Source organism: Notothenia rossii (assembly GCF_949606895.1).
Source record: "Notothenia rossii genome assembly, chromosome: 7".
Lineage (NCBI taxonomy): Eukaryota > Metazoa > Chordata > Actinopteri > Perciformes > Nototheniidae > Notothenia > Notothenia rossii.
In genome coordinates this window covers 37,874,687-37,899,565 of record NC_136905.1, presented here as the reverse complement: position 1 = coordinate 37,899,565, position 24,879 = coordinate 37,874,687, and the positions used below count along the sequence as shown (strand labels likewise).

At 42.8% G+C, this 24,879-nt stretch overlaps 1 protein-coding gene across 1 annotated transcript in view; it reads right to left on the bottom strand.

The window, feature by feature from the left end:
• Positions 1-24,879, bottom strand: part of ascc3 (activating signal cointegrator 1 complex subunit 3) — a 229,629-nt gene that overhangs the window by 156,140 nt on the left and 48,610 nt on the right. Inside the window, exons 9-10 of the mRNA XM_079692773.1 lie at positions 8,173-8,376; positions 542-682 (exon numbers count right to left, since the gene is read on the bottom strand). Of these exons, the coding sequence (XP_079548899.1) occupies positions 542-682; positions 8,173-8,376 (345 nt within the window). The remainder of the gene's footprint in view (positions 1-541; positions 683-8,172; positions 8,377-24,879) is intronic.

Below are 24,879 nucleotides of genomic sequence, written 5' to 3'. Positions count from 1 at the left end.
GGACTTTCACTAATGAAGCCAGAACAGAAACAGCAGAGTTTATAGCAGGCCCTTTAATCATTTGTTCTTTTTTCTTTTGAAAGCAACTGTAAATCCATAGTTCGGCAGTTGCTAACAATTAAATTAGACATCTGTTTGAATTAGACTTTTCACTAACAGTTGGCAGAATTGTGACGGATCCATTTTGGAGAATATATTGTGGAATGGCTCCAATAAATGACACAATCCAATCCACTTGGGGGTGCTAGAGAACATAAAAGAGTAGCACGGGGAACCTGGAGAAGAGGCCATTTTAGTTGGAGGCTTGATAGAACTCGCAGTGTGTGTGTGTGTGTGTGTGTGTGTGTGTGTGTGTGTGTGTGTGTGTGTGTGTGTATGTGTGTATGTGTGTATGTGTGTATGTGTGTGTGTGTGTGTGTGTGTGTGTGTGTGTGTGTGTGTGTGTGTGTGTGTGTGTGTGTGTGTGTGTGTGTGTGTGTGTGTGTGTGTGAGTGAGTGAGTGAGTGAGTGAGTGCGTGCGTGCGTGCGTGTGTGTGTGTACCTGTGTTCGTAGGATCTCTCCTTTGGTTAGCTGCATGTCCCCGGTGAGTTCTTTAACTGTGATGCCCAGTGGCTCCAATCGCTTACCGAAGTAATTAGTCATCTCAGCTGCCAAGGCCTTCATCGGAGCCACGTACACTATCTACAGAGAGAGAGAGGGGGGGGGGGGGGGGGGGCACAGAGGTAAATATGATGGGAACCGAAAGGGGGAGAGTGGGAAAGGTAAGGGATGGGTGGTGGGATGTAAGGACACTCTGGTGATAAATGAGCAAACAGAGGCGGGATCATTTGTTCCCTGGCAACCAGCACAAATCACAATTTATTGAGAAATATGATGCCAGCCACTTGCATGGGTAAAGTTTAATGGTGATGTATGAAAAGTGGCTATCGTCACAGGCTGGAACTGTGTGTGAGCCTGTGTTTGTGTGTGTGTGAAAGAGAACAAAGCCTTCTGGATGTCTGACTTATTTATGTGTCATGTGTTATGAGTGTGTGTTTTGACACAATGTGTTTGAGAAGACACCCAATATTTAACGACCGAGCTGCCAATAGATGACTCTTTGTGCTTTTATTGAAGTTTCTATTTTTCCATTTCTGGCTGTATTTAATTTTCAATGCTCACATCTTCGATTTTTCAAAAGTATTCATAATACACTTCTGAATAAACATAAGAAAATCTGTCTATCTCATTATCAGGTAAGAGAGAGACAAACTGTCCCAGTTTCTGACGGAGGAAGCCAGGAGGGTAGTAAATACATGTAATAGATGAGGCTTTCTAAATCAAGGTTTTTTTTGTACCTCTTTTTTCCAACGATACATTTTTGTAGTGCTTTGTAAAACATCTCATGAGAGGAGTGGAAGCATTAATGTACTGTAGTAGAAACCCAGCAGGCTCGGGTATAATTAAAACTCCAACGGAAGCACTTCAGATGTATGGTGCACCTTCACAATGTCAAGGATATAGATGCACAACAACAGTTTTTTTATTTAAATGTACATAGCGCTGAGTTGTCATGTCATTTGGTCAGAGCTGCATCAGTAGGGTCTGCTATCTGTATTTAAGCGTTTGCTGTTCTTATTTTGCCAAAGATAAAAATAACTTTACTACAAAGGTACAGGTTCACTGAGGATGATTCATCCTGTAGCATCGACGACTACGTCAACGCACGAGCCCGCATCTGGAGAAGGCTGCTTGTTTCTCCTGAATCCATCCATCCATCCATCTACTTCGACGCAAAGGAGGAGCGGTTCAACTCCGAGTCCCTCCCGGATGACCGAACTTCTCACCTTATCCCTAAGGGAGACACCAGCCACCCTGTGGAGAAAACCCATCTTGGCCGCTTGTACCCGCAATCTCGTTCTTTCGGTCATGACCCATCCTTAATGACCATAGGTGAGGGTAGGAACGAAAATGGCGCGGTAGACAGAGAGCTTTGCCTTCTGGCTCAGCTCCCTTTTCGTCACAACGGTGCAGTAAAGCGACTGCAGTACCGCTCCAGCTGCTCCGATTCTCCGACCCATCTCTCGCTCCATTGTTCCCTCACTCGAGAACAAGACCCCGAGATATTTGAACTCCTTCACTTGGGGTAAGGACTCATTCCCTACTTGGAGTGGACAGTCCATCGGTTTCCTGCTGAGAACCATGGCCTCAGATTTGGAGGTGCTGATCCTCATCCCAGCCGCTTCACACTCGGTTGCGAACCAATCCAGTGAGTGCTGAAGGTCGCAGACCGATGAAGCCATCAGAACCACATCATCTGCAAAAAGCAGTGGCGCAATCCTTAGTCCACCGAACTGCAGACCCCCTCCCCCACGACTACGCCTCGAAATCCGATCCATGTATATTACAAACAGGATTGGTGACAAAGCGCAACCTTGGCGGAGGCCAACCCTCACCGGAAATGGGTCCGACTTACTGCCGAGGACCCGGACACAGCTCTCGCTTTGGGAGTACAGAGATTGGATGGCCCTGAGTAGAGACCCCCTCACCCCATACTCCCGCAGAACCTCCCACAGTGACTCCCTGGGAACCCGGTCATACGCCTTCTCCAAGTCTACAAAACACATGTAGACTGGATAAGCGTACTCCCAGGCCCCCTCCAGGATCCTTGCGAGAGTAAAAAGTTGATCCGTCGTTCCACGACCAGGACGGAATCCGCATTGTTCCTCCTCAATCTGAGGTTCGACAATCGGCCTGACCCTCCTTTCGAGTACCTTAGAGTAAACTTTCCCAGGGAGGCTGAGTAGTGTGATGCCTCTGTAATTGGCACACACCCTCTGATCCCCCTTTTTAAAAAGGGGAACCACCACCCCGGTCTGCCACTCCTTCGGTACTGTTTCCGACTTCCACGCAACGTTGATGAGGCGTGTCAACTATGACAGTCCCTCAACACCCAGAGCCTTCAGCATTTCTGGGCGGATCTCATCCACCCCCGGGGCTTTGCCACTGCGAAGTTGTTTGACGACCTCGGTGACCTCCCCCGGGAGATTGGTGTCGATCCCCCGTCATACTCCAGCTCTGCCTCTAACATAGAGGGCGGAGTTGTCGGGTTCAGGAGTTCAAATCCCTGAAGGCCTCCTTCTTCAGTCAGACGGCTTCCCTGACCACCGGTGTCCACCAGGAGGTTCGAGGGTTACCGCCCCTTGAGGCACCTAGGACCTTGAGACCACAGCTCCCTGCCGCGGCTTCGGCAATAGAGGCTTTGAACACCGACCACTGGTTCAATGTCCCCAACCTCCACAGGAATGCCCGAAAAGTTCCGCCGGAGGTGTGAGTTGAAGGCCTCCTGAACTTGGGCCTCCTCCAGACGTTCCCAATTCACCCGAACTACACGTTTGGGCTTACCAGGTCTATCCAGAGGCTTAACGAAATCAATCATGGACCTTCTGCCTAGGGTGCTCTGGTACCACGTACACTTATGAGCATCTTTATGTTCGAACATGGTATTTGTCATGGCCAATCCATGACTAGCACAGAAGTCCAGTAACAAACCACCACTCCGGTTCAGATCAGGGGGGCCGTTCCTCCCAATCACTCCCCTCCAAGTGTCTCCATCATTGCCCACATGTGCGTTGAAGTCTCCCAGCAAGATTAAAGAGTCCCCTTCAGGAGCCCCATACAGGACTCTTTCCAGGGTCTCCAAGAAGGGCGTATACTCTGAACTGCTGTTGGGTGCATAAGCACACACAACAGTCAGAGTTTTCCCCCCCATAACCCGCAGGCGTAGGGAGGCGACCCTCTCGTCCACTGGGGTAAACTCCAACAACGAAGCACCCAACCGGGGACTTGTGAGTATCCCCACACCCGCCCGGCGCCTCACACCTTGAGCAACTCCGGAGAAGAATAGAGTCCAACCCCTATCCAGAAGTAAGGTTCCAGAGCCGACGCTGTGCATAGAGGTGAGCCCAACCAGATCCAACTGGTAACGCTCCACCTCCCGCACAAGCGCCGACTCCTTCCCCCCCAGAGAGGTGACGTTCCACGTCCCCAAAGCCAGCTTCTGTCGCCCGGGTCTGGTCCGTCGAGACCCTCTTCCTTCACTGCCACCCTTCTGGCAGCGCACCCGACCCCATCGCTGTTTCCCGTAGGTGGTGGGCCCGCGGGACGGAGAAGCGGAGGTGTTGCCCACGTTGCCTTTTCGGGCTGTGTCCGGCCGGGCTCCGTGGCAAGCCCGGCCACCAGACGCTCGCCGACGAGTCCTCCTTCTGGTCCTGGCTCCAGAAGGGGACCCCGGGCTTCCTCCAGGCCGGGTATCCTCACTTCGTGTGTCGTCTTTCATGAGGTCTTGTGAACCAATCTTAGTCTGGCCCCTTGCCTGAGACCAATTTGCCATGGGAGACCCTACCAGGAACACAAGGTTCCAGACAACACAGCCCCCATGTTCATCAGGGCACAGAAACCTCTCTACCACGGTAAGGTGCTGGTTCTTCAGAATCCTGAATCCACCACATGTAATCTAGACAGCCAGCCACAGCGTGTGTAGGTTAGTGCTGTCCCGAATACCATTTTTCAGGCTCCGGATATTCGGTAGTAATCAGCAGCGGATATTAGGCCCGCGGGGGGGGGGGGTTTAGTAATCAGCAGCGAACCGCTTCAACACATGTATTTCGGTTTATTCACGGCATTCAGTTTTTTATTCTACAGTATTGTTGTTTTATAGTTATTTGTTAATGTATACAACCCAATTTGTGTTCTTTGAAATTGAAAAGGATATTGCATTGTGTTTGTTGCTTTCGTTGCAGTTGTATATGTCTTAAGTCTAATTTGGCTTGGCTTCCTATTTCTTATGGACACATTTTTATTTTGAAGGAGAGTTAGCGCCGTTGACAGGAAGTCGTTGTTGCTATGGAAACAACGTGAAGGAGATTAACGGAGAAAAGTCATATCTACATATAAAGACGGAGAAAGCAAACGATAAAGTTTATGGTTAAGTGTTAGCACCCCCCGAAGAGGCACAAGCTCTTACGTTGATATTGGAGATTTCAATAAATTCAATCAAAAACGAAAAAAAAAAAAATCTATTATATTAACACCTAAATATTACAAACATGTAAAAATCCTTTGTTTGATAAACCACAGATATAATATAAAGTGTGCAGGATAAGAATGTATGACATTTCTTAAAGACAGGACACAGGAACAGGAACCCAAAGTAATACAAATAAAGTCCTGGAAATTCCTAAACGAAGTCCTATTGAGTGAGACCATAGAAGCTTCTCAATTCTTAAATTTCCCCTCCTCGACTCCTCGGTCCTCCGGTAGTGACCCGGAAACACATCGGGGACCGAGCATCGAGGAGGCTCTCTGGAGGAGCTATGATCGAGGATACACTGATGGTTCCTCCGCGGATGCATTTCCGGGAACGGTGGAGGCGTTACGCACGGCCGGACTTATCTCAGCCAATGACAGCTCTGCATGCATCCCCTGGATATTATTTTAGTAACTGCTTTCATTGTGACGCGATGTTTACAGTGAGAACAGCTGTGAAGTCCGTGCAGAAAGCAGAGCAGTGTGTAAAATATATAACACTCAGTATAACAGGCCTACATTACTCTCTGTATTTGCTTTAGTTTAGTAGATATCTACAAACAAAGAGTCAATCTTTTTCAAGACCATTTAATGCTTCACATAATAAAATACACAACGGCTGTAGCCTGATTATGCTTTAGGAGCTGTAGGTGTGTGTGTGGTAAAGTGTGTAGGTGAGTGTGTTGTACAGTGTGTAGATGCGGCGGACAGACGGGTCTCAGTTGGTTTGGTGTCCTATGCTTACTTTTAATACTTGTACAACTTTTGGCCCGTAATTTCAATTCCCCATTTCAGCGACCAGAGAGAGAGGGGGATATATCCAGTCTCTGATTGTGTTAGGTTATTATGAGAGTGCTCTCATATCTGTTTGAATCTGAAATTGTATATATTTATATAAATATATGTGTGTGTATATGTCTGCATCTGTAGCCTGTTATTGTCTCATTATACTGCAGTGTGAATTAATTAAAAGTAAATATATAAGTCGTCATGAACACATCTGTCCATCAGACAGAGGGCTGCTGTTAATTAATGGACATCTCTTTAAAATGACCGCTCAGAGGAGAGGAGTTCTCATTTCTCTAACCGCCTGCTGCTTCCGCTCCTCTCTCCTCGGTTCCCCTCCTCGACTAGCATCTCCTGTGGGCGGGACTAAGTCTCGAGGATAGGAGTCGAGGAGAGGAAATTTAAGAATTGAGAAGCCTCTAATGTTTCAGTTTCACAGAAATGTTAACACAATCAAATCAAATGGCTCTTACACAACTGGAGTGCCTTTGTAGAGGGATGTTTTAACTGTTTCAGTTCCAGTGTTTTAAGACACATTTTTGACAGATTATAATGAAGCCCCTAGGAAGTGCACCGGACATTGAAGAAAATGTTCATAATGGCCAAACAGTGGTACCACAACTTCTGTGTCAGTCCTTTCAATTAAAATGCCTGAATTAGACAAAATCCCAATTCTGTGTTCCAGCTCAGATCTCCATAACTATAGACACTCTGTTCTGAAGATAAAAAGGTTTAGGTTGGCAGAAAGGTAGGCATGTCTCACAGCAGGCTTTGATCTGTAGAATATCTAATCCAAACCTGGAATTTCTCTTTTTAATGTGAAACTCACTGTTTTTGTATTAAATGTAAAGCATTGTTTTATGGACAGTTTCAACAGCTGTCAAAAACCTTAGCAATTAAAAGTACATACACGTTTTGTTGTGTTTTAGCCAGGGTTTAAATCCCAAATGTTTATCAGATACCCTATTTGAACGCTCCAAAAACATAATTAATTACACAAAGATGTGACAAAATGTTTTAACAGATAACCATCAAGTTTAAATGACGGTGCAAAAATCAGCTAAACAGACTAGCTTGGAAAAAAACATAATCCAGTCAATCCAGATGCCCTTGGATTAAAAAAGCTCCTTAAATGATGCCTAAAATCCCATCATGCAAAGCATCAGATGTGACTCTCTGCAGGGGGTGTGAGAGACTCAGCAAGGAGCATGCTTAATCAACAGGAGGCCTGTTGAGAGGCGCTGGGTAGAGTATCACTGGATATATTAGGCAGTAATCGCAGACAATCTTAGACAGAAAGTCTCTTTAACTCTGACTGTGATTTAGCCTGATAATCAGACATATTACATACAGTAAGTCCAGGTTTTCTCAGCATCTTATTTCAATTGTGTCCAATAAGGCCAGACTGCATGGCATTGAATGCAGTCGCCTCGAGAAAATGCACCCAGCGGTTTTTCTTTTGCGCTCAAAAAGCTTCAAGTTGAAAATATTTTCAAAGAAATATTGGGGTACGCTTGTTTTTGGTTGTGTTTTTCATACAGAAACTATTATAACAAAGACCAAAAAGTCTATTTGTTAGAGCAGATCGGCTGAGCGGATTTGGTGAGCATTGCTTTCGTTATATTTTATAATTGTATTGCCATATACAGCTTCCTCTACGGCTGTCAGACTTAGTTGTGAAGTTCATCCACACTAAAGACGAAGTGAAGTCATTTGCAAAAACGTGAATAGACGGGAATGACGAGGCGCAAATGTCATTTGTATGTCCTTTTGCGTCATTCGCAAAAGTCACATTTTTTAAACTTGAATGACAAATTGGCATGAAGCTGTCTGCGGCAACCAGAGGTGAGAATCTCAGCCTAACGTCACTGATGTTGAATCAGAAAACCAAAACAGCAGCCTGGGCGACAGCACAGAGCTCACAGCTCCTCATATCTGTTCAGAAACTGGATTCAAGTTAGAAATGTACAAACCACAGACTGTCTATGGCAGGGGTGCCAAACTCACAAAATAACAAAATTTAAAAAATGGGTGAGAGCAAGCATCGGCATCAAGTTGGTTGTAACGGTGAAACAAAACGCAGTGATATGTTGTGGAGATATCATTGTCATAGAAACCGTACAAATATTTCTTTAATGAAACACTGGGAGGAGGATCTGCACACAACCGCCCAGAGCCTGTCTGCCAAAAGAGGAGCTATTATGTGGACTTAGGCCCTTAGAGAGAATTAGATGTAAGCAAACTGCATCATATCCACTGTAACAGCATTAAGCAACCCAATATGCTGAACCTGAAATGTGTGTGTGTGTGTGACATACCTTGAACTCGTCCTTCTTGATGACCCCCCCGGGCTGCAGGTGCTGGTTGATCACATGAAGCACGGTCAGCATGGCGATGTTGGTCTTGCCAGCACCGGTGGGAGCGCAGATCAGGAGGTTCTCGTTGGTGTTGTAGGCCGTCTCAAACACCAGAGACTGGATCCTGTTCAGACGCTTCATGCCCTTAAACACCAGCTGTGCGATCTGACACACAGAGGGAGGAACGGATGAGTAAAGACGAACACTTCACTGCAATACAGAGGCAGCATGCAGGAATCTGAAGGAAATAGCAAGGAATAACTCACTTTTGAAGTCATATATCTTGCCTTTATTTAACAGTATAGATATAAATAAAGACACAAAAAGAAAATGCAAAACATTTTATGCAGGTTGATAGAAGTTGTATAGCATATTTCACAATAAAAATACTTTCGTCTTCTTTAAATAATTGAATTCCAAAACATTTTAATATTTTTTAAACCGTAATACTCTCAAATTAGGAACCAGCTTGCTTTCGGGTCCTCATGAAAGCTAAAGAAAATGCTTTTATTATTATAAGTAGTGCCCCCCCTCCCATTTGATAACAATGCAATTTGCATGTTTTGTTTTTATATTTTTTTTATTCAAAATTAATTTCAGTAATATTTAAATTGAGAACAATTACAGACTCACTTAATAATCTCAATAATAAACCTTTTACAGTACATTTTAGGCTACTACATTTACAATGTATCATTTGTATAAACCTTTATTTATATATATATATACAGTATGTCATCTTTCTTTGGGAATTCACTTAAGCATTTATAGAAATTGGTGATGAACTGACCCAAACCCCTTGGGTAATAGCTTCATTTGGGCAGAACAAATACAAAAAAAGGCATAACGCTCAGCGCTAGGGGTATTCGTCCCGTACCGTCACGGTTCGGACGTCACGGTTCGGCACATGCAGTCACACGGCGAATACGCCTTTTTTAACGAGTGGGAAAAAAGTCTGTCACTAAGGGCAGTATCCATTACACTATTTATAATCCAGGGGGTGGTATTGCGCCTAAAAGCCAGCCGCCCGTATAACAAATGAAGAACAAGAACAAAACACAACAAAACGAACACAATACATGAAGAAGAAAAGTTAGTAGCTATGGCGAGTTCACACAACACACAGGAGCTAGAAGACCCAACTGCTTCTTTTAAATCAGGTGTGTGGGAACATTCCCTGTGGACTACAACAATGATGGGGTGCGAGTTGTTGATCGGACGAGGACGGTGTGTCGGCGTTGTTCGACACGGTGCGGTATGCTAGTGGTAACACGTCAAACATGCTCAATCACCTCGGAGTCAGTCTCAGTCCCCAGCGAGAGGGTTTTCTCGACGGCAGGTGACATAGTTACCGCAAACAGATCTGCCCTCACTACTGACAACGTAGACAAACTCATCTTTTTGAGGAAAAACTTGAAAATAGAGTAAAGATTGAGTACCTTTATTTAGACATAATGGCCTCACACACTCACAAGGTAATTACACATTTTAGACATTGCCCCTAAAGGTAGGCCTACATATTTTATTTTGTTTTATATTTATCATTGTATTTATTTTATATTTTGACATCAGGAGATGTTATACAGTTCTGTATTGCCTTTTATTGATTGTGATTGAAACACTTCATTATTTATTTTAATATTTTCAAGACATTCTTTTTAGTTGTACAGCTTATTGAACCTTTTTGTTTGACATTATAAATAATATGGCCATCTGAGTGTGTGTGTTACTGTTTGTGGTTTGTTTTTAACTGTGTAATACAGTTAATGATTCCAAATGTTAGAGTTCCTTATGTTCATACCAAAACTTGCACTACTGTTAAAAATAAATAACAGCAAACTTTTTTGAACCGAACCGTGACACCCCTACTCAGCGCCATTACTGATTGGCAGGCAGCTCAACACAATTGGTTTCTTACCTGCTCCCATTGGCCAGCGTATTTTCTGTCACAGTAACACACTGCACCAATTCCCCCCCCCCCCCGTGAAAACACGGACAGGTGATGGTTTACAGTATGTGTCAGTGCCGGAGCCAGCGTGTGTGAAGTGCATGCACAGAAAGCAGAGCATCAAGATAGCATGAAGGATTTGGAAAAGTGTGTGGTGGATTCAGCTGTCACTCAAGCTGCCTTCCATCTCCCTTCGCTATGGCAACGTGTGGCTGATGGCTCTTAATCTCAAACTGCCTCTGATAAGTGGAGAAATGGCCACTGTGAAGGACAGTTGTTGCCACACGCACGCACACGCGCACGGACCAGAGGCAAACAAGCTACTAGTTATACTGCAGCATCAGATATTATCCTCCAAGTAATTCAATGGTTTTAAAACTGTCTTTTTGTTTGTCTCTCCCTCGATGTCTCCATGAACTTGAAAAGACAACAGAGGACACATCCAAAACTAAATTCCTTTATTTTTCTCTATTTAAATCTTTTTAAAACAGTTGCTCACAACCTTGACTTAAAAGGACAGGTTAATTTTCTCTGGATTTTCAGGTTGATAACATTAGAAAACAACACAAAGTCAATATCACTGTTTAGCCACAGCACAGCCACTATTCACAACTTCCTGATTAATTGTATTTTTTCCTTCTGTATTTCAAATCAAGCGGCAGAAGACCACACCGGGTTCCTGTCAGCTAGGAACAGGATACTGAGGCTACAATTTGTACGGGCTCACCAAAACTGGACAATAGTAGATTGGAAAAAGATTGCCTGGTCTGATGAGTCTCGATTTCTGCGGCTACATGGATGGTACAGTCAGAATTTCCAGTAAACAGCATGAAAGCATGGATCCGTCCTGCTGGTTCAGGATTCTGGTGCTGGTGTAATGCTGTGGGTTTTCCTGGCATCTTTTGGGCCCCTTGGTACCAATTGAGCATGGTTTAAACGCCACAGCCTACCTGGGTTCTGCTGCTGACCATGTCCATCCCTTTATGACCACAGTGTAACCATCTTCTGATGGTTACTTCCAGCAGGATAACGTGCCATGCCACAAAGCTCAAATCATCTCCAACTGGTTTCTTGAACATAACAATGACTTCACTTTACTCAAACGGCCTCCACAGTCACCAGATCGAAATGTTATAGAGCACCTTTGGGATGTGGTGGAACCAGAGATTTGCATCATGGATATACAGCCGACAAATCTGAAGCAACTGCGTGATCCTATCATGTCAATATGGACCAAAATCCCATAGGAATATTTCCAGCACCTTGTTGAGTCTATGCCACAAAGAGTTAAAGAGCAACTTCCAGGTTAAAGACACCTGTGAATAAATGTGTAGGAAAATGATGAATACCCTAGATTTTCAAAAAAATATACAGAAATATACACTACAGTGACATCTGTCGTCGTTTTTGTAAGAAATGTTCACTTCCGCATAAAAAAGACTCGACACGTGACCTCCCGCGTGTGACGTAACATGGGGGAAACAAGGGGGAGAGCGGCCGGTGTAACGTATTAATAAACATGGATCCCAATGCTAGTTTCGACACGGAAGACACAGAAGAAGTTGAACACGAATATTCGAATGCATATGACGGACCACAACCTTATAATTATGAGCCTGCTAGGCGTCCAAGAGACCAGGAGCAGCAAAGGATTAGAAGAAATAAGGGCCATCGGAGAGAAATTGAGCTGTGGTGTGAGGAGAACCAGTGGAGAACTGGGCAGCTATCTTGGTGAGTGACCGGCGTTAGCTACAGAATGTTAGCTAACGTCACATCACAACATTGTGAAGTTAGCTATCATATATCACGCAATAACTAAAGTAGCTTTGATAATATAGTAACGTTACTGGCAGGACTGTTGATACTGATCCATAACAGAAACTAATGCGCAAGTATCAGCCGTATCTCACGTTACCTAATGCAACTCCACACTGTGAGCATCGGTGCTGTGTAGCGGAGGAGAGACGCGAGATACGGCTTATACTTGACGATCTGGCGGAGAAAGGTTGTGGAGCCTCCGTTGATATGTCGTTGTAAATGGCTTGATGGAAAGCAGGTGTGTAGTCGGGGAGGGTGCACAGCTGATTGCAGCAGGTGAGTGGAGGTTGAGCCGGGAGCCAGGAGTGACAGCCACCACGCACACACAAACAACACAGACAGGGGGAAACAAACAAAAACAACGGAGACGACTGGAGCAGTACAGCCACCACAGCGTTACCTAATGCAACTCCACACTACGTCTTACGGTGCCGTGTACCGGAGGGGAGAGAGAGAGAGCGGCGAAGGGGGGGAGAGAGAAGTAATACGGTTTCCTGATAAAGCTGTGGAGAGTATGTGCTGCAGGGAGGTGGATGCACAACGCACCCAGGAGCGAACGCTAGCTCCGGTCCTTTTTACTGTGGACTCGATGTCCTGACAGGCTGGTATTTGTGCAACCTGCACAAACACAATACTGCACCATGATTACAAATGGTGAAATACAATGTAAAACTACCGACTAATACCAGCTCACTAAAACACAATCGCTCAACTCAACGCAACTACTAACTATACCCGCGGTCAGAGAGCGGAGATGTTTACCCTTTGCAATGTAATATGATGCGCTTGACGTATGACCTTAAAAAAAAGCAGTTTTTAAGAGCAGAGCTCAAAATTGCTCCTTTCCCTCTGAATTCCTGCCCTTATGTCTCGTAAAACATATCAAATCCTACATTCACTTTTTTTAATTGTAATTTTCAAGCAAGTTTAAGCATAAATGTAGAAAAAAAAAAACCTGCGAGATGCTCTTTAAGGCAGCTCTGATGACAAAAAGGGGTCCAACCCGGTACTAGCAAGGTGTACCTAATAAAGTGGATGGTGAGTGTATATAAAAGCAGTGTGGTTCTAAAAAATGTAATTTAAAGCTTGTGCTTGCATAAACACAGATGAGTGCAAATATATATTTTTACATAATTGAGGGAGTGTAGGAATAGTGGACATCTTTAAAAAGGATCCAGGGTCAATAATAATGTTAAGAGCTGATGTGCGGAACTAGAACTTTTTTTATGTTTCAGAGATGTAGTAAAATACAATTTGAGTCTCTTTTAAGAAAAAAATTCAATGTGTCCAGCCATGGACTACCTTAACCTGAGGACACTGATGTGTCCTCACATTCCCTCTTTATTTTTTTGTCTTTATGGTGTAGTTGAGGATGGTTATGGTGAGTGGCCTCATGATTTAACTTGTGTATGTACAGTATAAACATTGGAAATAAATATTAAACCTGTGGAGGTTTGACAACCTTTTGGTCGTGACCGACTAAAATGAACTACACTCGGAAAAACTAACATAGCCAACATTAAGAACAAAGCTAAGTAGCAGTAAATCCAGAGCCCAATGATATACACAGGTTGTGTTGGAATTTCACGCATTACATGTCACTGTAATTCCAGGTTAGGGCTATATGTATTTTTTTCTCCATCAATTTGCCCTCCCTGCTCCCCCTTCTCTCCACCTCTCTCCCATTAAGAGCTGGTGTAGGATGCCTTAAGCTTAGACAGCAGTATTATTTATTCAAGGATTCATTAGAACGATGTCATCACTTTCCTCTTGCCCTCGTTTCGCTCCAACACTCATAGAAAGAAATAATGAAAGAGTGCATGTCAGCCGAGGATATGCATGGCGCTGTTCGGAAGTTGGCCCCACAGCCCAGTAGGGAGGAAGAGGTTATTAATGCATCAAATAGCAACTTTATTATGCGGCTTTCACAACAACGTGGTTCCAGGGCCGGTTCGGAGCTAGAGCCTGAAAAGCACAGTTTTTTTCTGTTCACATCGCAGTGGAGCCGCCTCTAAGCTCCAAAACCCGGTGCTTTTTACGAACCAAAAAATGGTCGGTCTAGAAGCAAGAACCGCATACGCCACGCTTATGTCAGGGGCAGGGGCGGGATCAACCTGAGCAAGAACAGTTTATGGCGAGTAGTACGACAAATGAAAGTTGTAACAAGCAGTAGCGCTGAGCAAAGTGACTAGAATGCGACCACACACTTATTAAAAAAACACACTTTATAAAGTCAGGTATCACTAACCAGGCTTCGTGTGATTCTGTGTATTTGTGCCTTACTTTGACCATCCGTTCGCTGTTATTGATCATTGTGGAGAGCAGGCAGACGTTTTGTTTTAGCAGCTATCGGATGGAATCAATACATGGGCTGCACAGGTTGTCATGTCCGACTATCACAAGTAGAATCATAAGGTAAAATACGCTGGTAAAATGTGCCGGCTTATGTCACAATAGGATAGCAACAAGTAGTCAAGATAGTCAGTTTAGCTTCGGTTGCTATGCTAACATCACCCATGGTGATGGGTATTGTTAGGATTGTATCCATACCGAAGGCTTATCGAAACCGGTATTCATCAATTCTCTTATCAACACTTTAATACACACTTTGTAAAAAAGATGAAGACATTGCATGAAAAGACCCGAACAAATATTCAGGTTCAACAGTTATTTTGTTGTTTTTAGATCCTACGTGTTGCTTCATTGTGTTTAACTTCCAGTTATTAACTTCAGAGGCAAACAATAATAGATACCAAAAAGAACTGGGATCTGTATTATTCAGCCAACCCCAAAAACATAATCAATTAATTATTCAACTGATTTTAAATGAAGAAAATTGACATGTTGACTTTCGTTTGGAGAAGTACATCTCTCATTACTGATCGTCTCCCCAGCAGTCTAAAGAAACCACCAACTGTATCTAAGAGGACTGGGCAAACTAATGACACCCGTGTACAAACTGTGTCTGTCTGTTCTTGTGTTATTCTCCCAACAGGCTGTACTGTAAATGGAGGTGTATCGCTAACGTTAGCAGCCACTTGTTAAAGCAGTCAAACACGCTGCACTGACTCAGATGTATAGCCTGGTGTATGAGTATGATTTCAGGTTACTGGTGTTCCCCCCTTTGCAAGCAGGTTGTGCCCTGTCAGCTATTGGGATCACAGGATGAGTCAGAGCATTGAGAGAGGAACCGGTTCTTGATGCCCACCCCTACCTGGGACGCACCGACTGCAAATATCTCAGAAGACACCGAAGTTCAGAATAACGCTTTGGCCAATGCTGATTCAGAAACCGATGTCCATGTTTTTTCAGATTATTTTTGTTGCTGTAATTTAATAACATTTTCTTTTTTCAACCATGAATGATCACAAATTCTGAATAACTTTTACAAAGCCTTTTCAGCCTGCTATACAATGACCCACTCAATGACAATATTTAAGTGCCAACAGTCAGTTTGACTTCTCATTGCCCATCATTAACTATTAATACCATTCAGTTTTTAAAATAATAAGAAGAAATATTTAGTATCTTTAAATTGCCATTCATTCAATGACATAGTTAAATAATAAATATACACAATATGCTTTTAGTTTATACATTTATAGGGAATGGAGAATAAATATGAACAGAGAACTGCACGCTTACTTTTCACACGTGGCCTCAATTATTATTATTTTTAACAATAACTTTTAAAAAACAGATCCCTCAAAATGTCTCAAACTCCACATGCAGCACTAAGTAACAAGTTGAGGTACAGTGTGAATGTCACTGAAGCACAGTCTCTTCATAATGACTAATGGTCTTCTTCTACTCTTTCTACCCAGGCATGTGACTCCACTCTCCTCGTCTCTAGTCATTCATTCCCCCCAAGGCCAAGTCCAATGAGTTCCTACTTATAAATATTCATTTTTGAATTATGGACCACTGAGCTTCACCCTATTTTGCAAAGCTTCTGCACACTCACTCCTGTGCCTCTCAGGTGACCGCAGAGGCACAACAATCACTTGAGCGGCTGGCCCTCATTTTGATTTATCGACTTTGTCTGTTTGTAACGAAAAGCTTGCGTCCCCAAACTCCTTAGACATGCTAATTCATGTAAATGTATGCCTGCCCAAGTATTCACCTTGAGGTAAAGCACACATGTTGTAAATAGATAGTTGCCATCATTTAATGATCTTTGGAAATCTTCAGTGCTTTTTTATTATCTCCTTAAAACCTCTCTGGCTTCATTGTTATGGTAATGTAGGTAGACACATCTTCCAATCGGAGGTCCAGTTGTGCCTGACAGAACTTTTTCTTGAGGGTGTGATGTCAGTGTTGTGGGGAGGGAGGTACTGTAGTGAAATGCATATCATTTTAGTTACATACAGTATAGGGAGAACCCTGGTTCTGGCCGGAGAACCGTGTGCTAAATCTGTCCTACTTTTCATTGACTGCAAGGTGCTCTTTCTACATAGTGCAGGAAAGTAAGGCTAATTAATTAAAGTGTTTTAAAGAGGACAAGTTATGGATATGTTCAGGTCCATATTAGTATTTAGTGTCTCTACTGTGACATGTCTCCATGCTTTAATGTTCAAAAAGCTCTTTATTTTTCTCATACTGCACCTCTTTTCACCCTCTGTCTGAAACCAGAGCCCAGTCTGCTCTGCACGTAAAATGTGTTGGAGCGATTGCCAATAAAAGCACAAGTCACATAGTGATGTCATTATGTTCAGGAAGTAAACAAAGGAGTCCAATGGAGGCGTTTTAGGCAGGGGGGGGGGGGGGGGGGAGTGTGTGGCAGAGAAACACAGGGATGTTAGCCTTTGCAGACCATTTACATCAACAGGAAGCAATAGTGCACTAATCAGTATGCATTTTTTTCTTAAAATTGATGTTAAACGCACTTAATCAAAGAGCGAAGTTCAGGTACATTTTAGTATTAAAACGTCCATTTTCAGCATATTTTTCTATATTGACTTGAAGGACCTTGGCTTATCTGCAACAAAATGAGTATAACCTTCTTCAGACGTGAAGATTCTAAAGTAGTAAAAAGGTGATCACATTCAATCATAAGACAGAAAGGAAAAGTGACAAGGTCAAGAAAGATGTCCAGTTTTTTTACTCTTTTAACCAAATACAGCACTAAAAGAATAGAAATCCAGTTGAGCGTTTTCTCACTATCAGCTCTCTGAAGCCTGAAACTAAAACCAACTCCAACATGCAGTAGTTATTATAGCTTTGTGGCTGTATTATTGCAAATCAATCGTCATCATTGCAGCTGAAGGTTCCAGATAAGATTTAGACAAAAGCACCCCTCTTTTATAGCAAGGCCTCAGCATTTAAAACATGGAGCGCAAGCTCTGCAGAGCCCAGCTGGCTAATATAGGACCATACACATCTGTGGTCAACCTTTCAGCAGCAGAGTTAAATAAAGTTTTTAATGAGAGCAGCTGTTTGATTCTGAGGCAGAACCAATCTCTATAACCCAGCTGGCTCCGGCGGGACTTGCTACACAACATTTTCTAGACTAGAAAGATAGTGCAGTGATGAGCGATCTGTGTATATGAGAAGAGAAACAGCCAATGTTTCTGTAAAAACAAATACACACAGTTGAGTGATTTCGCTTTGTATTCTGTCTATAAAGCGTAAGCAGCCGCTCTCAGCAGCACATACTGTGTGCATAAGAAGATGCCCATCAGCCCATCTTGGGCCAATGCTGAGTGGGATGGAAGCTGACAGGCTCATTAACACAGCGGATACACAGCCTACGGCCATATGTGCAAACAGGGAGGACTGGGAGTATCCCACCAATCCACCAACCACTTAAAACACACTAATTGGACCCACATAGATCACACTAATGATTCAACAGCAGCAGCAGCTAAACACCAGTGTTGTCCATATCCATTGGCCTCCCTGTTTGTAGGTTTAACACTGATACTGAGATGGCCAGTTTGTGTGAGCTGCCACCAGTTTTTTTGTGGTTGCTGCTGTTTTCTGTTATTGTGTGTTTACTGTATAAATCACTATATGAGCTCTAAACTAATTAAATTCCTCTGTGCATCGGTAATAGGAAGCTAAGAGATATAATTGTTGTCATTTTCATGCTATCCTTTTAATTACTTTCTGGTTCCATTTCATTCCATTTGAATTGACAGGCTGATCAACTTTTAATTGCCACTTTTTGCAAACAGCTTATCAGCCTGCTCCAAGCCTGCATGCAGAGTACTAAATGACCTGGCCAAACACACCCCCGCGAACACAGTCGGAAACACAACTGCAGACATACACCCTGAGCCAATCCTATGCATCCGCGTGTGTGTTGATTACACACACACACACACACACAGAGCCTTTCGCAGCGGATGTATGGTGGAGCTTGACAGAGTGAGATGCGGATGCAGCAAACAGGAAGCCCATTCATTTCCCTAAAGAACAGCAGCAGCAGGAAGAAGAGAGCACAGAGAAGAGAGGGGCGAGCTGGGAGGAGGATGGAGATAGCAAAGAGCGAGGTAATCCATCATTCCATCCATATGCACCTGCACAAGAAGCCCTGAAGCATTGTGGGCCCCCAGAACTTCACACAGCCCACCCTGCAGCTCACATGAAACGTATCATTTACATAATCTGTAACGACTATGTTACTGTGACTTTTTTTCTTAACATAATATCATGTTAGGTATTTTAAACTCAACCTGTTTCTGGTATAAATACTTTAAACGATGCATTTATAACCATAGGTTTTTATAAAAACATGTGCAATTACGCTCATAACAAGTGGCACGTTTAAGTTGATAGAACATAACTGATAATGTGCTTTGAAGTTATACTTGGAAATGAAGACAACTCTGTCACATACATCATTCTGGATCCATCATTGGTCTATCCTTCCAAACATCCAAATGACATAGAACGGGACTATTGTCTCAATTTAAACTGAGAGCATATAATTCAGACAACAGCCAATGGAATATAAACTATAAAACAACTTAAAGTATCAATTTTTACCTCAGTCTGTTGGTATAATTAACAGCTTCATTGACAAAAGCCAGTTGCCAGTAACACCTCCTACAGCATTGGTAATATACAGTATATAGTTGTAATTATGGCTGTAACAATTGAAGTTCCCCTAATATCAGGTTGAGTATAACAGCAAGTAGCTGCACTTACAATACAGATGGATTTCGCTTTCTCTAAATACTAAAAACAATCTTTTGAAGAGCGAGTCTTGCATGGATATAGTAGTTGATGGTTCCTTGTACCTAAACTGAGAACACATCTACAGTAGAAGCACTAAAAGACAAAGTTCACGCCGATTAATTTCAGTATTTGATAATTATAGGATTATTTTTAGGGATTATTAGAGATCATAGATTCAAATGAAAAAATAAATCTAGATAAAACATTTTAGACAGAATGACAACATGTCCTTACAAGGGAGTCCCAATGTCAATAAAGACTTGAAGATGTGTTTTAGTTAGATCGACTACCTTCGTAAAGTATCATCTTTAGGCGCGTTCACACCGGAGTACTTTTACCCGTACTTTTCCCGTTTAGTTCCGATAGTGCCTTAAATTTTGCGTTCACACCACTGTGTGAACGCAAAACCAACTTAGTTCCGAGAACTTTCACCCCCTTTTTTAGTCCCTGCTAGAGAGGTGGTACTATACTGGGGAGAAAAAAGTACCAATTTATATTGGCTGGGTGAATTGTAAACCACGCCCCGTAAAACTCTGAAAAGTTTTGTGAAGCCACCATTGTATTTGCTGGCATTAGCATTATTAGCATTAGCCCCACGCACCAACGGAGAGAGAATAACTTATGGCAACACAAAAAAAAACATGGGAGTGGTGGAGTGATGAGGAGGTGTCGGCGTTCTGGCGATTTACTCGGAAGGCTACAGTAGAAGCTGCTGGGAGTCCCAGCAGCTTCTACTGAAGCCAGTCCCCAACTCCGGGGACTTCCGGCCGGGAACTTCAGGTGGCAGTATACGCCGTGAAGTGGTTTGCGGCCTGTTTAATATGAATAAAATGTTCTATAATATCTGAATTTATATTGTATATAATGTTTAGTGTCTATCTATAAAGTAAGTTTAATGAGAAAACAATTAATTAAATTAAGATTGGGCACCCGGACGTCTAATTTAAAGAGTGACGGCAGCAGAAAGCACACAGCTTGTTCAGTGATTGACAGATTAAAGGTAGATTCTCACCGTAAAGTACTTTTGAGAGTTCTGCCTCTCCATCAGAGAGGATTGTAAAGGTCCTGAACCCTGGAATCCTTCAAAGGAGACTCACAGCTTCTGCTTAGCAAGTCTGAGCAAACACACAGAACCACAGTTGGGTGCTGTGGGGGGAACCACATCAAAACTGGATTAGGAAATGCAATTAAAGTGGATTAATTATGGATGGAGGGCTGTTCAGTTCTGCATCATCTTCGCAGGCCTGTGCTTAAACACTGGCTGCTTCCTGCACAGGAAAGGACAGGGCAATCTGTGGACAGCCCGGAGAACAGAGGATGATGAGTGAAGGGTTGTGATGGGGGAACACACGGAAGCAGACACAAGCACTCTGCACACCTTTAACCATGCTGACACAGACAGTAGTAGACATTACACCATCTTTCCGAGCTCCTAAGTGCACCTTTCCCATATGTTTAGAGACATAGCTTTATCTAGCTCAACTACAGACATAGATCTTTATTAGAAACAGGCTCATACATCAATTACTCTCAACGGTTTCTGTTGAGAGTAATTGATCTGTTGTTCTATTTCTTTGGACGTTAACAGCAGCCCTGTCTGTGCACACAGAGACCGACACTGTCGTCCGGTGATCTAACCGCCTTCTGGAAAAGCTTCACAAGTACTTTGGTACGCAAATGTGCTTTGTGACACAAGTGACGGTAAGCATTTCAGATTACGCACATAACCTGCGTACCAGTTATGTGCACCCCTGTACTACACTACAGCAAAAGTTTTCTCCGTCGGGACTTCCTGCAACAACACCACGCCGTTATCTTGATTCTGATTGGCCAGAAGACATTATCAAAGATGTTCTATTGAGAAGACCATCACTACGTGACAAAAGTTTTCAAAACCGTTTCTGGTCTTCGGTATTTCCAGATAAGTGGCTACTGAAATCAATCTTACTAACTGCTGTCTGTGCAATTCTCGGCGCGAGTTGGCGGACTTTATTTTGCTTACTTTAACATCTTTTTTCATGTTGGGGCTAAGCCATTTCTTGGTATGGGTGTAGCCTACCCCAGCCATACCCTGGCGCTGCCACTGGTGGGATGTATGAGGCGGGCCATTCTGCACATGCGTTAAATGCGTTAAATATTTTAACGCAATTCATTCAAAAAATGTATTACCGCCGTTAACGCGATAATTTTGACAGCATTAATATATATATATATATATATTTTTTTTAATGAACAAGGTAAATATTATATAATTGGTATCATCTACAAATCTACAATAAAATCTCGCTTAAAATTGTGTTACGATGTCTATCTTTAAATTATGCCTCCGAAACATAATTTCAGCCAATCAGCGTCGTCAAATCTGATGATCACCGTCATGTGCAGTCTGGTTATGGCTAGAAAGGATCCGTCTTGTGTAAAACTCTCGCGAGAGTTTGCGAGTCACGTGGCTGAATGTTTACGTTTGACAGGCAGCCTTTCAGTTGCGATCGTTAACATCAGTGGGCCACAGCAAATTATGGTGAGAAGCTAAACTATCTATTAATTATTTCAATTACAGGGAGTGTGATTGTAACTGTGTGTGTGACTAGCTGGATGCAAACGGGTAAACGCTGTCTTTTGTTTCCCATGCTTGCTCTTCAAACAGCCGGGGACAGATACTATGTGCCCGTGATAAATAAACACACACACACACATTATTGTAGTTGAGTTTTGACAGCATCCATCAAACTAGATTTGTTGCCTTAATGGTTTGTTTTCTAATATTTCTGTGTTTCTGAACCACGTCTGTGTCTGCATATAATGTTCGTGTTTAGTCTCCTGATTTTAAATGGGAATTAAATCATTTGAGTGTTCCCAAAGAACCGGTGTTCTGCAGTTTGTGTGGGCCTACTGTACTGTTGCACAGTTTACTGTAGAAACTATGTCCAGGACAAGGTATTTGGAAGTTTTGGAAGATTCATAGCTAACCACACTGAAGATTATGGAGGTATTGATCACTCTTCTCATACCTCTAACATCACCAGAAGTCATAATTTAAGGGGTCATTTCTCAAAATGTTCCCTGTGTGGTTTATTCACCATTACAATAGCCCCACCTAAAATAATTTCCACCAGCCGCCACTGGACAGTTGCTCAGTGGTGGGTGAAGCACATGCATTTGGGTTTTCCTTAAACCCCACCTCCAATCTGCAGTGTCACGGCTGGTCTCGGCTCAGTCAAAAGAATGGAGAGAAAAAATAACTCTGGATTCAGCTGTTAATGTTCTAATTTGTTTAGACCTTAATCATAAATAAGGGCTATAAACAGGGGTGCGCATAACTTTTTTGCCCTGGTTCTCAAAGGAGCACCTGGAGATGTTGCTTGGTGCTCATCCTTAAAATGAAATAAACCGTATCTTTTGAGGGGGTCTTGACTTTATTTGCCAGACACACGGCACTGAACACACGTGCAGAGGTGAACACAGAACACACATGCAGAGGTGAACACAGAACACACATGCAGAGGTGAACACAAGACAACATTAGCACGACCAGTAATCCTACAAGCTGTCACCACTACCCTCCTGACTGTTCTCCTCACTGTCTTCCTCTCTGTCAGACATGGTAGCTGATGATGGAGGCCTACTTCTTTCTCTCTGGGATCTGCGATTAGCTGCTTGCATCCACAAGTCAACAGCTGGTTTTGGGTCGAAAGTCTCTGTTGTCATCTTAGAAAAGTGGATGTCATCAAATGAGTATGTGAACATAACCAATAACCTACCATAGCCAATAACAAATAAATGTAACTTATTTTATTTATGTTGTTCATTCATATCTTATTTTACCTTAACATTTATTTATTTATGCATTTCTTTTTATCTCTCCAGTTTTAAAGGTTATTTTTTGGTTACTGTCCTAGTATACATTGGAATGATTTCAAACCTGTTTATCCCAATAATTATAAAGGAGTGCCTTGGAAATATGTGTTTACATAAATTGTGACCAAACCGTTTGAACTTAGACTAAAGTTAACTACCGGTATCTAAACACTCAAGAGTCCTTTGCCTCACTGAGCTGTAGTTATCAGCCTCTCAGTCTGACTGGAGAGGACTCTCCCTCCACATTATTGTAGAAACGTCTTATTCTTATATCCGTTAAAGCAGCTAGCACCAGATTCTAATAACAACAGCGCTGGTACCGGTGCACCCTCCCTCTCTCCCTCGCTCACTCGCATTTTGGCTGTGAGCTGCGGGCGCCAGATAAGCCAACATCCCCCATTTTCATCACTTACAGCGCCCATCGTACAGGGCAAATGAAAAGTGTAACCGGGGTGAAAAGGGTGTTACATTTACTTAATAATGAATGTTGTTACATCAAGACCGAAAATTAGGATGAACATCAGCGGTCAAAAATGTTTTTTTCCCTCCCAGAGCGCCTCCCCAGATCTGGCGCCCTAGGCGAACATCTATTACGCCAGGGCCGGCCCTGAGTTCATATCATAGGTTCATATGCAACTCGCAAATATATTTCTCTCTCTCAATGTTGGTACGCAAATGCGCCTTTTTCAAATGACCCGGTGCTCTTTTTTTGGCAGAGGTGCGCATGCGCACCTGCGCACCAATGTGCAGCCCTGGCTATAAAAGTGTTTGTACTGGGTAGTTTTAGTTTTAAAAAGATAATCTGCCTATTAACAGAATTCCCATCCCAATGTATGTCAATGGGAAAAATATTTTTGGGCCAAATAATTAATATTCTATATATTATTCAAGTAATAAGATAAAAAATCATTTTGCTTAATTAAAATGCCTCTAAAAAACTACAAATAATTGTACAGAAATACAAGTTTAACCTAACCACAACTCAGGTTTAACGTCTGGTCTGCTGAAAGAGGATTTTTCCAGCCCTATTCAAACATTGGGGAAAGCAATACATTGAAACAGACATATATTTCAGTATTGCCTTGATTTGAAAAATAATTGTGTTCTGTAACTATATTTACCATATCTTATATCATGACATGCTACCATTTTGTGTCTCATTGTTCCAGCTTGCTGTCGGTGCATATTCCAAATGTTTCCCTTGTCGTCTTGATAAATTCAGGATAATATAATTTTTCCATTATTAAACACACCTCACCATTCTATTACTCTTATACCCATTTTGCACAAAAATGAGTTCAGTTAGGGGAAGTTTAGTTAGCAGTTGGTTTTACTTGGGTCATGACATCACCATTGACACCCCAGCCACACCAGTGTGAATACCCCTTATAATAACAACATTGGCGGACTGCGTTGGAGCTGTGCTCATGTTGTATTTTAACGTACACATCCAGACTGAAATGCAAGCACGACTTCTCCAGTTTCTCTCCTTTAAAGGTCCCATTTCATGGCCATTTCCACTGATCATAATTCCATTGTTGAGGTCTACTAGAATAGATTTATACTGTGCAATTTTCCCAAATCACTTTGGTTTCTCATACAGCATCTCTGTAAACTACGTGTATTCACTGAATTTCACTCTCTGCCTTTAACGGCTCGTTGTAGCTCCAGTAGCTCCAGCCCCCACCCTCCCTGTGAGCACAGTGTGCTCTGATTGGTTGGTTCACGTTGTGAATCGCGCTGAGCTCCGTGGAGGTGTGGTTTCCTTGTTTAGCGATACACAGCGAAACACAGCCAAACTCACCCTGAGCACACATAAAGTCACAGCCGAAGTAAAAGCAATAAGTGTGGCTTGATATTGA